The 13,707-nt window shown below is 54.1% G+C and overlaps 1 protein-coding gene across 1 annotated transcript in view; it reads left to right on the forward strand.

Moving 5' to 3' along the window:
- The first annotated feature begins 2,900 nt into the window (after window positions 1-2,900).
- URB1 (URB1 ribosome biogenesis homolog) overlaps window positions 2,901-13,707 on the forward strand; it is a 41,051-nt gene continuing 30,244 nt past the window's right edge. Inside the window, exons 1-9 of the mRNA XM_038766254.1 lie at window positions 2,901-3,103; window positions 6,119-6,258; window positions 7,086-7,237; window positions 9,486-9,618; window positions 10,103-10,199; window positions 10,480-10,565; window positions 11,198-11,323; window positions 12,852-12,973; window positions 13,436-13,631. Coding sequence (XP_038622182.1) covers window positions 2,953-3,103; window positions 6,119-6,258; window positions 7,086-7,237; window positions 9,486-9,618; window positions 10,103-10,199; window positions 10,480-10,565; window positions 11,198-11,323; window positions 12,852-12,973; window positions 13,436-13,631 — 1,203 coding nt within the window. The 5' untranslated portion in view covers window positions 2,901-2,952. The remainder of the gene's footprint in view (window positions 3,104-6,118; window positions 6,259-7,085; window positions 7,238-9,485; window positions 9,619-10,102; window positions 10,200-10,479; window positions 10,566-11,197; window positions 11,324-12,851; window positions 12,974-13,435; window positions 13,632-13,707) is intronic.

The following is a 13,707-nucleotide window of genomic DNA, read 5'->3' on the forward strand; positions in this document are numbered from 1 at the left end:
ACAGGCTTTGGAGTCAGAGGGCATGGGTTCAAATCCCAGCTCTGCCAATTGTCAGCTGTGTGACCCTGAGCAAGTCACTTAACTTCTCTGTGCCTCAGTTCCCTCATCTGTAAAATGGGGGTGAAGACTGTGAGCCCCCCGTGGGACAACCTGATCACCTTGTAACCTCCCCAGCGCTTAGAACATAGTAAGCGCTTAATAAATGCCATTATTATTATAGAGAAGCAGCGTGGCTCAGTGGAAAGAGCGCGGGCTTGGGAGTCAGAGGTCATGGGTTCGAATCCCGCCTCCCCCATATGTCTGCTGTGTGACCTTGGGCAAGTCACTTCACTTCTCTGTGCCTCAGTTCCCTCATCTGTAAAATGGGGATTAAGACTGTGAGCCCCACATGGGACAACCTCATCTCTTTGTGTCCCCCCCAGCGCTTAGAACAGTGCTTTGCACATAGCGCTTAACAAATACCAACATTATTATTATTGTTATTATTATTATTATTATTAACTTATATATACACCGGCGCTCAGAACAGTGCTTGACACATAATAAGCGCTTAGCAAGTACCCACCTGGCATCCCCTTGTACTTCCCAAGCACTTAGTACAGTGCTCTGCACACAGTAAGCGCTCAATAAATAGGATTGATTGATTAATCCCCTGGTGGCCCTGCTTTTCCGCCTCGCATCTCGGAGAAGCAGCGTAGCTCAGTGGAAAGAGCCTGGGCTTGGGAGTCAAAGGTCGTGGGTTCTAATCCCAGCTCTTCCACTTGTCAGCTGTGTGACTTTGGGCAAGTCACTTCACTTCTCTGGGCCTCAGTTACCTCCTCTGTAAAATGGGGATTAAAAGTGTGCACCCCACGTGGGACAAACTGACTACCTTGTACCCCCAGCGCTTAGAACAGTGCTTTGCACATAGTAAGCGCTTAACAAATACCATCATTATTATTATCCTCCCCAGCGCTTAGAACAGTGCTTTGCACATAGGAAGCGCTTAACAAATGCTATAAAAAAAATAAAGAAGAATGATTGAATGAATGAATGAAAAGACTGGAAGCCCCACGGGGGACCACCTGATCACCCTGTATCGTCCCCAGCGCTTAGAACAGTGCTTTGCACATAGTAAGCGCTTAACAAATGCTAGAAAAAAAATAAATACACTTGAATGAATGAAAAGACTGTGAGCCCAACGAGGGACAACCTGATCACCTTGTATCCCCCCAGCGCTTAGAACAGTGTTTTGCACATAGTAAGCGCTTAACAAACGTTGAGCGAAGCAGCGTGGCTCAGTGGAAAGAGCATGGGCTTTGGAGTTAGGGGTTCGAATCCCGGCTCTGCCAATTGTCAGCTGTGTGACTTTGGGCAAGTCACTTCACTTCTCTGTGCCTCAGTTCCCTCATCTGTTAAATGGGGATTAAGATTGTGAGCCCCACATGGGACAACCTGATCACCTTGTATCCCCGCAGCGCTTAGAACAGTGCTCTGCACATAGTAAGCGCTTAACAAATGCCATCATCATTATTATTATTACGGGCTTTGGAGTCAGGAGTCATGGGTTCGAATCCCGGCTCCACCAATTGGCAGCTGTGTGACTTTGGGTAAGTCACTTCACTTCTCTGGGCCTCAGTTCCCTCATCTGTCAAATGGGGATTAAGACTGTGAGGCCCGCGTGGGACAACCTGATCACCTTGTATCCCCCCAGCGCTTAGTACAGTGCTTTGCACATAGTAAGCGCTTAACAAATGCCATCATCATTATTATTATGGGCTTTGGAGTCAGGGGTCATGGGTTCGAATCCCGGTTCAATTGTCTGCTGTGTGACTTTGGGCAAGTCACTTCACTTCTCTGTGCCTCAGTTCCCTCATCTGTCAAACGGGGATTAAGACTGTGAGCCCCGCGTGGGACAACCTCATCACCTTGTATCCCCCCAGCGCTTAGAACAGTGCTTTGCACATAGTAAGCGCTTAACAGATGCCATCATCATCATTATTATTATTATTATTATGGAGTCAGGGGTCATGGGTTCGAATCCCGACTCCGCCAATTGTCAGCTGTGTGACTTCGGGCAAGTCACTTCGCTTCTCTGGGCCTCAGTTCCCTCATCTGTCAAATGGGGATGAAGACTGTGAGCCCCCCATGGGACAACCTGATCACCTTGTAACCTCCCCAGCGCTTAGAACAGTGCATTGCACATAGGAAGCGCTTAATAAACGCCATTAAAAAAAATGCTACGAAAAAAGATATTATTATTATTACTACGCCAGCTCCGCATGGGGGCGCCCGTGGAGAGGAGGGGCGAGGCCACGCCCCTTTCCCCCGGCTCTGGCCCCGCCCCTTTTCCCGGCTCTGGCCCCGCCCCCCTTTCCCGGCTCTGGCCCCGCCCCTCCCCCGGCTCTGGCCCCGCCCCCTTCCCCCGGGCTCTGGCCACGCCCCTTCCCCGGCTCTGGCCCCGCCCCTTTCCCGGCTCTGGCCCCGCCCATTTCCCGGATCTGGCCCCGCCCGTTTCCCCTGATCTGGCCCCGCCCCTTTCCCCGGATCTGGCCCCGCCCCCTCCCGGCTCTGGCCCCGCCCCTTTCCCCTTGGCCCTGGCCCCTCCCCTCCCCTGGCTCTGGCCCCGCCCCTTTCCCCGGCTCTGACCCCGCCCCCTTTCCCCGGCTCCGGCCCCGCCCCTTTGCCCCGGCTCTGGCCCCGCCCCATTTCCCGGCTCTGGCCCCGCCCCTCCCCGGCTGTGGCCCCGCCCCATTTACCGGCTGTGGCCACGCCCCTTTCCCGGCTCTGTCCCCGCCCCTTCCGGTGTTGTCCCCGCCCCTTCCGGTCCGGCGGCGGTTGGCCTCGGGGTGCGGGGCGTTGTTGCGCCGTGAGGGGGCGCAACGGGCGCCCACTCAATCAATCAATCAATCAACCGTATTTACTGAGCGCTTCCTGTGTGCAGAGCACTGTACTGAGCGCCCAGCCCTGGGCATGGGGGGCCCCGGCCGGAAGAGGAAGGAACCCCACCAGGACCCCCCGGGGAAGAGGCCCCCGCCCGCCGCCGCCGCTGCCGCCGCCTCCCGGCAGCCCTCCGGATTGCAGCTGAAGGCGCAGCTGCGGGACCCCGAGTCCGGCCCGCACGGTGAGTCAGCCCCAAAACGCTTGTGGAATCGCAATAATACGAAGAAGGAGAATAGTGGTGCCGTTTTTTATTTTTAATGGCATTTATTAAGCGCTTACTATGTGCCAAGCAGTGTTCTAAGCACTGGGGAGGTTACAAGGTGATGAGGTTGTCCCACGTGGGGCTCACAGTCTTAATCCCCATTTTACAGATGAGGTCACTGAGGCCCAGTGAAGTGACTTGCCCAAGGTCACCCAGCTAACAAGTGGCGGAGCCGGGATTGGAACCCATGACCTCCGACTCCAAAGCCCGGGCTCTTTCCACTGAGCCACGCTGCTGCTCCGTTTGGGAAGCGCTTACTACGTGCCCAGCACTGTTCTAAGCGCTGGGATGGATAGGTGGTGAGCAAGTTGTCCCACGTGGGGCTCCCTCTTTTAGACTGTGAGCCCGCTGTTGGGTAGGGACTGCCTCTAGATGTTGCCAACTTGGACTTCCCAAGCGCTTAGTACAGTGCTCTGCGCACAGTAAGCGCTCAATAAATACGACTAACTGATTGGGGAGGTTACAAGCTGATCAGGTTGTCCCACGTGGCGCTCACCGTCTTCATCCTCATTTTACAGATGACGTCACGGAGGCCCACAGAATAATAATAATGATGGCATTAAGCACTTACTATGTGCCAAGCACTGTTCTAAACGCTGGGGAGGTTACGAGGTGACAGATGGCATTTATTAAGCGCTTACTCTGTGCCAAGCACTGTTCTAAGCGCTGGGATGGATACGTGGTGACCAAGTTGTCCCACGTGGCGCTCACCGTCTCCATCCCCATTTCACAGATGACGTCACGGAGGCCCACAGAATAATAATAATGATGGCATTTATTAAGCGCTTACTCTGTGCCAAGCACTGCTCTAAGCGCTGGGGAGGTTGCAGGGTGATCAAGTTGTCCCACGTGGGGCTTACCGTCTTCCTCCCCATTTTACAGATGGTGTCACTGAGGCCCAGAGGATAATAATAATAATGATGGCATTTATTACACGGTTACCCTGTGGAAAGCACTGTTCTAAGCGCTGGGGAGGTTACAGGGTGATCAAGTTGCCCCACGTGGGGCTTACCGTCTTCCTCCCCATTTTACAGATGGTGTCACTGAGGCCCAGAGGATAATAATAATAATGATGGCATTTATTACGCGCTTACCCTGTGCAAAGCACTGTTCTAAGGGCTAGGGAGGTTACAAGGTGATCAGGTTGTCCCACGTGGCGCTCACAGTCTTCCTCCCCATTTTACAGATGACGTCACGGAGGCCCACAGAATAATAATAATGATGGCATTTATTAAGCGCTTACTATGTGCCAACCACTGTTCTAGGTGCTGGGATAGATACAAGGTGATCAAGTTGTCCCACGTGGGGCTCAGCGTCTTCATCCCCATTTTACAGATGACATCACGGAGGCCCACAGAATAATAATAATGATGGCATTTATTAAGCGCTTACTATGTGCCAAGCACTGTTCTAAGCGCTGGGGAGGTTACAAGGTGATCAGGTTGTCCCACGTGGGGCTCACAGTTTTCATCCCCATTTTACAGATGACGTCACAGAGGCCCAGAGAATAATAATAATGGTGGCATTTATTAAGCTCTTACTATGTGCCAAGCACTGTTCTAAGCACTGGGGAGGTTACAACGTGACAGGTGGCATTTATTAAGCGCTTACTCTGTGCAAAGCACTGTTCTGAGCGCTGGGGAGGTTACAAGGTGATCAAGTTGTCCCACGTGGGGCTCACAGTCTTCATCCCCATTTTACAGATGACGTCACGGAGATCCAGAGAAGAATAATAATGATGGCATTTATTAAGCGCTTACTATGTGCCAAGCACTGATCTAAGCGCTGGGGAGGTTACAAGGTGATCAAGTTGTCCCATTTGGGGCTCACAGTCCTCATCCCCATTTTACAGATGAGGGAACTGAGGCCCAGAGAAGAAGAAGAATAGTAATAATGGCATTTGTTAAGCGCTTACTATGTGCCAAGCGCAGTTCTAAGCGCTGGGGAGGATACTAGGTGATCAGGTTGTCCCACGTGGGGCTCACGGTCTTCATCCCCATTTTCCAGATGAGGGAACTGAGGCCCAGAGAAGTTAAGTGACTTGCCCAAAGTCACACAGCTGACAAGTGGTGGAGCTGGGATTTGAACCCACGACTCATTCATTCCATCGTATTTATTGAGCACTTACTGTGCGCAGAGCACTGTACTAAGCGCTTGGGAAGGACAAGTCGGCAACAGATAGAGACGGTCCCCACCCACCAACGCGTTCACATTGTAGAAGGGACAGGCAGACAACAAAATAAAGCATGTAGACAGGTGTCAAAATCGTTAGAACAAATAGAATTAAAGCTATATTAAGAAAATAATCTTATTTAGATTAAGAAAATAATTAAGAACACCATTAAGAAAATAAATAGACTCCCAAGCCCATGCTCTTTCCACTGAGCCACATTACTCTATTTTACTTGTACATATTTACTACTCTTATTAATGATGTGCTTATAGTTACAATTCTATTTATGTCTGTCTATAATTCTTATTCATATTGATGTTTCTTTACATGTTCTGATGTGTATCTACCTATAATCCCATTTATTTCTGATGCCTGCTCACTTGTTATGATGTGTATCTATCTGTAATTTTACTTCTATTGATGCCTGCGTGTTTGCTTCGATGTGTATCTATAATTCTTTTTATTTCCATCGACACCTGCGTATTTGATATGTATCGGTCTATAATTCTCTTTATTTCTACTGATGCCTGTTTACTTGTTTTGGTGTGTATCTATAATTCTGCTAACTTTTATTGATGCCTGTTTACTTGCTTCGATGCCTGTCTCCCCCCCCAAGACTGCGAGCCCGTTGCGGCCAGGGATTGTCTCTTATTATTGCCTTATTGTATTTTCCTAAGCGTTTAGTACAGTGTTCTGCACACAGTAAGCGCTCAAAAATTACGATTTATTAATTTTTTTACCTCTACCCACATCTCTTTCAGCTCTGGAGGCTTTCGTGTCCACGGCCAGGAAGTTGCCTCAGGCTGGCCTGCGTGATGTCGTGGAAGAGTACATCAAGATCTCCGTCGAGTGCGCGGAGATTTTCCAGCTGTTCGGTGGCGAGAAGAGGCCTGAGAGGGAGGTGAGGGAGTGAGATCTGAACCTTCAGGACAGAGAGAGCGGCCCTCGCTGTCCTTCATTTTCAAGGGTTACGAGTTCTAATCCCGGCTCTGACCCTTACTTGCTGTGTGACCTTGGACAAGGCACTTAGCTCGTCTGTGCTTCAGTTTCCCCATCTGCCAAAAGGGGATTTCCGTACTTGGTCTCCCTCCTCCTTGGAGTCTGAGCCCCATGTGGGACCTGCTTATCTCGTCTCTACCGCAGCGCTTAGTACAGTGCTTCTCTGTGAGAAGCCGCACGGCTTAGCGGGTAGAGCCCGGACCCGGGAATCATCATCATCATCATCATCAATCGTATTTATTGAGCGCTTACTATGTGCAGAGCACTGTACTAAGCGCTTGGGAAGTACAAATTGGCAACATAGAGTGACAGTCCCTACCCAACAGTGGGCTCACAGTCTAAAAGGGGGAGACAGAGAACAAAACCAAACATACTAACAAAATAAAATAAATAGAATAGCTATGTACAAGTAAAATAAATAAATAAATAGAGTAATAAATATGTGCAAACATATATACATCAGGGAATCAGGGAAAGCTGGGTTCTAATCCCAGCTCCGACCCTAGTCTGCCGTGCGGATCGTCGGCCGGCGTCCCCGGATGGCTGTCCCCCCTCTCCCCGGTTGATCGGTGGGTGACGTCTCAGCCCTCCGCTCTCTCTAGACCACGAGCCCGGTGTGGGCCGGAAACGCGTCCGCCGACTCCGTTGGATTACACTCTCCCGAGCGCTTAGCGCGGTGCCCCACTCGTATCAGGTGTTCGATAAATACCGTGGGTTGGTTTTCGGCAGATGTTGCTGGTCCTGCAGGCCCTGGAAGCCATCCTGCTGCGCACGGCCAGCGACCTGGCCCACCTGCGCATCGTGGGGACCAACATCGTCAAAACCCTCATCCACAATCACATGAAGGTGCTCTACGCGTCGCTGTTCGCCTCAGGCTACCAGTGAGTCCCTCTGCCACGGGGTCGCCGGGAGGGAGGGGAACCTCGCCTCCTCGGGAACGGAGGGGCCGTTGGGGCGTGTGGGGCCCGAGCAGCAGGAAGCCGTCGGCCACACGAGTCGCCGCCGATGCTCGGCCGTGGGCCCGGCTGCCTTGTCAGACCGTTCCCGGTGTCCGGGCCGGCCCGCCTGCTCTCTGGATCGTGTCTCCCACTCTCCGAAGGCGGGACTCGGCGAGCCACTCCTCCCCTCCCCTTCTGGCCTTATCGGCACCCTCCCCCGAAGCACTCTGTCTTTGGAGAGGCTCATTCATTCATTCATTCAATCATATTTATTGAGCGCTTACTGTGTGCAGAGCACTGTACTACTAATAATAGTAATAGTTATGGCACTGGTTAAGCACTTACTGTGTGCGAAGCACTGCTCTAAGCTCTGGGGGGATACAAGGTGATCAGGTTGTCATTCATTCAATCGTATTTATTGAGCGCTTACTGTGTGCAGAGCACTGTACTAAGCGCTTGGGAAGTACAAGTTGGCAACATATAGAGACGGTCCCTATCCAACAGTGGGCTCACAGTCTAGAAGGGGGAGACAGAGAACAAAACAAACCGTATGAACAAAATAAAATAAATAGAATAAATATGTACAAATAAAATAAATAGAGTAATAAATCCCTACAAACATATGTACGTATATACAGGTGCTGTGGGGAGGGGAAGGAGATAAGGCGGGGGGAGGGGGAGAGGAAAGAGGGTTGTCCCACGGGCTCACAGTCTTAATCCCCATGTTACAGATGAGGGAACTGAGGCACAGAGAAGTTGTGACTCCTCCAAGGTCACACAGCTGACAAGTGGCGGGGCCGGGATTAGAACCCATGACGTCTGGCTCCCACGCCCGGGCTCTTTCCACTGAGCCACGCTGCTTCTTAAAAGGCCCGAAAGGGCACAAACCAGGCCTCGCTACTAAGCATTTGGGAGAGTACAGTGTAACAGTAAAGAGGCACATTCCCTGCCCACAGTGAGCTTATAGTCTAGAGGGGGAGATAGACCTTAATATGAATAAATAAATGACAGATGTGTACATCTGTCTATGTGTTGCCAACTTGTACTTCCCAAGCGCTTAGTACAGTGCTCTGCACACAGTAAGCGCTCAATAGATACGATTGATTGATTGATTACATAAGTGCTGTGGGGCTGGAAGTGGGGAATGAATAAAGGGGGCAAGTCAGGGTGCAGTAGAAGGGTGTGAGGGAAGAGGAAAGGAAAGATTAGTCAGGGGAAGCCTCTTAGAGGAGTTGGGCCTTCGGTAAGGCTTTCAAGGGGGTGGGGAGAGTCATTGTCAGATTTGAGCGGGGACGGTGTGCTCCCACGTTCCAGTTGCCTCTCCTGGAGGCCTTTTCCCTGCCGGGGAGTATAACCTTTCTTTCCGCCAGGGAGGCATGCCCGTCCCCGTCCCCTCACCCGCCTGCCTTCTCTCTCCCGGCTGGGTCTGTCAGGGCCCAGCTGCTCCCCGCCCCCGCCGACCGCAGCCGCCACGTTTCCCCGGGGTGCTCGCCCTCTCGCAGTCAATCAATCAATCAATCAATCAATCGTATTTATTGAGCGCTTACTATGTGCAGAGCACTGTACTAAGTGCTTGGGAAGTACAAATTGGCAACACATAGAGACAGTCCCTACCCAACAGTGGGCTCACAGTCTAAAAGGGGGAGACAGAGAACAAAACCAAACATACCAACAAAATAAAATAAATAGGATAGAAATGTACAAGTAAAACAAATAAATAAATAAATAAATAAATAGAGTAATAAATATGTACAACCATATATACATATATACAGGTGCTGTGGGGAAGGGAAGGAGGCAAGATGGGGGGATGGAGAGGGGGACGAGGGGGAGAGGAAGGAAGGGGCTCAGTCTGGGAAGGCCTCCTGGAGGAGGTGAGCTCTCAGCAGGGCCTTGAAGGGAGGAAGAGAGCTAGCTTGGCGGAGGGGCAGAGGGATTGGGGGCATTCCGGGCCCGGGGGAGGACAGGGGCCGGGGGTCGATGGCGGGACAGGCGAGAACGAGGTATGGTGAGGAGATTAGTGGTGGAGGAGCAGAGGGTGCAGGCTGGGCAGTAGAAGGAGAGAAGGGAGGTGAGGTAGGAGGGGGCGAGGTGATGGATGGACAGCCTTGAAGCCCAGGGTGAGAAGTTTCTGCCTGATGCGCAGATTGATTGGTAGCCATTGGAGCAGTCACGTTGCTTCCGCTCACAGGATGTCCCGGGCCTGCCTGAACCTCATGTCGGCGATGGTGGCCCAGGGGCCGGATGCCGCCCGCGACGTCTACAGCCATTTCGACTTCAACAAGAAGCCCCTCCAAGCCCTGGTGACCAAACGGAACCCCAAGGTAGAGACGGCACTGGGCGGGCAAGGTACCGCCCCCCCGGGCCGGGCGACCGCCCTGGCTCCCGACATCCAGCTGCCCGGGATCTCACCCCCGCAGGGCCCCCCGCTCGGCTCGGCGGAATAGGAGGGAAAGTTGGCTCAGCCCGGCGGGGCTTCGAGTGTTCACCCGGCCGGGGGGATCCCGAGCCTTCCGGTCAGCCACGCTCCTGGGCTGTAGCAGAAGCCGTTTCTTCTCGTTGGCTTGCCTCTGCCCAGCTCTCTCCCCAGTTAGAAAGATGCTCGCAGGTCATCCCGCTCAAGCGGGGGCCCCCAGTTCGTGGATGGCTGGCCCTCCTGGGGCCCGTGTCCGGCCGGGGAAGAGTCGGGTGGTGTTCCCCCTCCGTAAAAGAAGCCTTCAGAGCCAGCCGACCCGCGGGGCTCCCGGAGGTTGCTTGGCTGGGCTCGTGGATGGGGGGTGGTGTGGGAGCTCTCGGTTTTCCCCGCAGGGCCTGCCCGACGTCCGGATGGCATACGTTCAGTTCGCCCTCTCCTTCCTCATCGCCGGGGACGACAACACCATCGCGCAGGTGCTGGAGCTCAAAGGTACGGAGGCCGGTCCCCTCAGAGCGGGCGGTGTAGACCCGGGAGTGAGGCCCCGGGGGCCGTCACTCAGCCGACGGGACGATTGGCCGGGAATCGGTGGACCACACACAGTTCAGCCTCGGAGGACGGGTCTCCTCTGGGGCTCGGCCGGGCCGGAGCCGGGCCCCGGTCCCGCCGGCGAGAGACGGGCCACCCGTAGGTAGCCACTGGGCGGAAGCGGGGGTGGTGATGGTGAGCCGTCCCGGGGAGAACTTCAGCCTCACAAAACTTCTGCCTGCAGACTTCATCCCGGCCATTTTCAGCACCGGCTTGAAAGAAGACAGAATCTCCACCATCAACCTCCTACTGTCCACCCTGGGATCCAAGGTGCAGACCCACCAGCCAGAAGCCCCCTTTCCTGCCCCTCGGCCGAGTTGCGGGCATCCCGGCACGGGACCCGGGGCCCATCTGGGTGAGGCCCGCTGGCCTCTCCCAGCCGTTCTGCCTCTCGGCCCCTGCCCACCTCCCCCGGGTAGACCTCCCTGATGACCGACCCTGCTCCTTTTTTAACGAGAGATGACACTGAAGCCGAGGGGCAAGAAAGAGGGCTGGCCGTGCCGTGTCTGCCTTTCCTTATTTGTAGTCTGCTTTGTGCTCACTCTGTGGATACAGCAGGAAATACCGTGGCCCCCGGAACCTAGTCCTCTGCATCCTCATTGCAGCCTCAAAGTATCTCTTATCTCTCGCGGTGCGGCTGACGTGGCTTTTGACGGTTCTTTTGGCAACTCAAAGATGTCTGTCTTGCACCATCTCGGGCAGGGCAGAACCCATCTTTTCCAGGTGGAGAAGGACTGAGGAAACGTACGGCATTTTGTTTCCAGGGCTTTTGACCCGAGGCTAGGCTGAAGTCAGATCTGTTCTGGGGACCCCCAGGTGGACCTGGGTTTGGCCCGGCGGGGGCGTGAACGGTTTGGAATGACCGTGTCTCCCGGCCCGGCGCGGTCCGTCTGTTTCTTCAGGTGGTTCATAATAAGAGCATCACCAAGACCCAGAAGGTGCGTTTCTTCACCGGGCAAGTCCTGAACCACCTGGCCTCGCTGTACCGCTGGAACGGGATCCAAGACGTCAGCACCGAGGACATCCAGGTACGGTCCCCGGGACCCCGAACGGGGTGACACTGACCTCCCACCATCACCAAATGCCATCTCCCTAAACACGTGCCGATGATGGCCCCTCTTTTGCTCTTTTGTTGCTGTTGCCCCGATAGTCACCCACTTTTCTGTACGGGGATCGCTGTCATTGCGTTGCCGGCCCCGGGTGGGCCTGGGGGCCCCAAATGGCCGGTCGGCGGCTTTGGGTCCTTAGGGTTCCGAAGGCGTGAGGTGATATTTTCTGGCCAGGACTTGAGGATGTTGGAGAATTTGGTTCTCCTCTTCCCTCCTCCTCCTCGTGACTGGAGCCAAGAACAGAGAGCTGGCGTTGCCAAACCCCACTGTCCATGGCTCCGTGGTGGGGAGAGCCGGGAGTCCTCAGTTCCCACGGGGAGCCCGGGGGCGGGAAGAGCTCCGGACGGTCCCGCACCTGAGACCTGGGCAGATGGGCAGGGGTGGGGAGCCCCAAAATTAAGAGAATTGTCATCCTCCTTGTGGGTTGCCATCTGGGGTAGTGGCGTGATGGGAAACACTGTTACCCACTGGCATAGAAGTCTGGCACTCTACCTGGGTGCTTCAGAATGAGATTTCTCCTTCCCCGACTCAGACGTGGCCCAAGGTGTTAATCAGTGCTATTTATTGAGCACTTACTGGATGCAGTGCACTGTACTAAGCACTTGGGAGAGTAAAATTTTATTTATATTAATGCCTGTCTCCCCCTCTACACTCCGAGCTTGTTGTGGGCAAGAATATGTCTGTTTGTTGTTATTATATTGTACTCTCCCAAGTGCTTAATGTGGTGCTTTGCACACGGTAAGCGCTCAGTAAAAGCAGCTAGATGTATGAATGATTGAAGAAAATACCACAGAGTTTGTAGGCACTAGCGTCATTCTCTTGATTCCTCAAGCCTCGCTTGGAGCTTCTCCTGAGCTTGCTCAGAGCCAGAGGGTCCAAGTCCCAACAAGATGCCTACTCCTCGTTCCTTGGTCGACCAGTTCTGTTGTAGTGTACTCTGCCAAGCTCTTAGTACAGTGCTCTGCACACAGTTCACGTTCAATAAATACCATCGGTGATAATGATGGTCTCTGGGTCATTCTCTTGATTCCTGAGCTTCACTCGGAGCTTCCCAAAGCTTGCTCGGAGCCAGAAAGTGAAAGGCCCCAGTTGCCGATTCCCATTTAGATCTGGCATGTGAGTTTCTGAGCCTTTCTCTCTGTTGGTACCAGGGCTCTGCCCTTGGCCTGGCCCCTTCTGCCAGCTGGACCCTCCCCCATCACCCTTTCCAGCCAGAAATCTCCAACCCCCCAACAAGCTCCCAGGGGGCTGGAGTTAGATTTAGAGGTGGAAGAGAAGTAGGAGGCGATTAGCCGCTGTTATATGCGAGGCACAGTTTTCAGCATGTCTTGCTAGAAAAGATTTAGCTTGATAAATGCAAACGGAAGGGAGTCTACCCCCACTGTTCCCTCCCTAGTCTCCCTCAACACAGGACACGGAGTTCATTTTCACCTTGGTTTCCACCCAGGACACCGAAGGAGGTGGCAAGGCCATGGTCAGAGAGATGACCCACACCTTCCTCATGGATCTCTGCTGCTCACTGAAGCATGGAATTAATTTCTACGATGCGTCACTAGGCACTGCAGGCAGGTGAGAGAGCTCTTTGGGGTCTAAATGGATTGGGAGCGAGGAGGCTTCACTGTGGGTAGCCCGCTGAGAGCGTAGCCTGCATGAGCCGGGGGTGAACGTGGTCTGCCCACGCTGGGAGTGAGGCGTCTGCACTGCCACCATGGAGGCGTAAGGGAACAGGTGTCGGCAGTCCAGCAAGATGACTCAGAAGGGAGCCTGGAGCGGGCACAGGCTCAACCCTGCCCCAGGGAGTCCACCACCAACTTGGCCAGGGTGACTTCCAGATTGGTCTCCCGCTGACCACAGCCAACCCTCCAGAGAAGAGTCCAAGTTGCGGCCCCGTGTCCGGGGTCCGGACCTGGGCCGGGGCTCTGCAGCGCCGGGGTGGGCACGGGAACCGGCTTGGGTACCGTTCTCGGGACAGCCTAGACCTGTGCCTTTGAACGCGGGTCTGTCTGCCTTTGTCCCCCTCTCCCTTCCCAGGGGAGGAAACCTGAGCCTCCTGCATTTCCTGTTGGGGCTGAAGACGGCCCCCGAGGACGAGCTGGTGGCCGACCTGGTCGTCAACATCCTCAAAGTGTGTCCAGACCTGCTGCACAAGTACTTCAAGGAGGTCAACTTCTCCTTCGTCCCCAGGCTGAAGTCCGCCTGGCTCAACAACATCAGGCTCCTGACCCAGGTGAGGCCAGCCAGGGAGGGTGGCCGGCACGTGCTGATTGGGTGGGCGGGATCCGTCCGGCCCCGACCCCATCCCT

Source organism: Tachyglossus aculeatus, chromosome 24, assembly GCF_015852505.1.
Source record: "Tachyglossus aculeatus isolate mTacAcu1 chromosome 24, mTacAcu1.pri, whole genome shotgun sequence".
NCBI classification, from domain to species: Eukaryota; Metazoa; Chordata; class Mammalia; order Monotremata; family Tachyglossidae; genus Tachyglossus; species Tachyglossus aculeatus.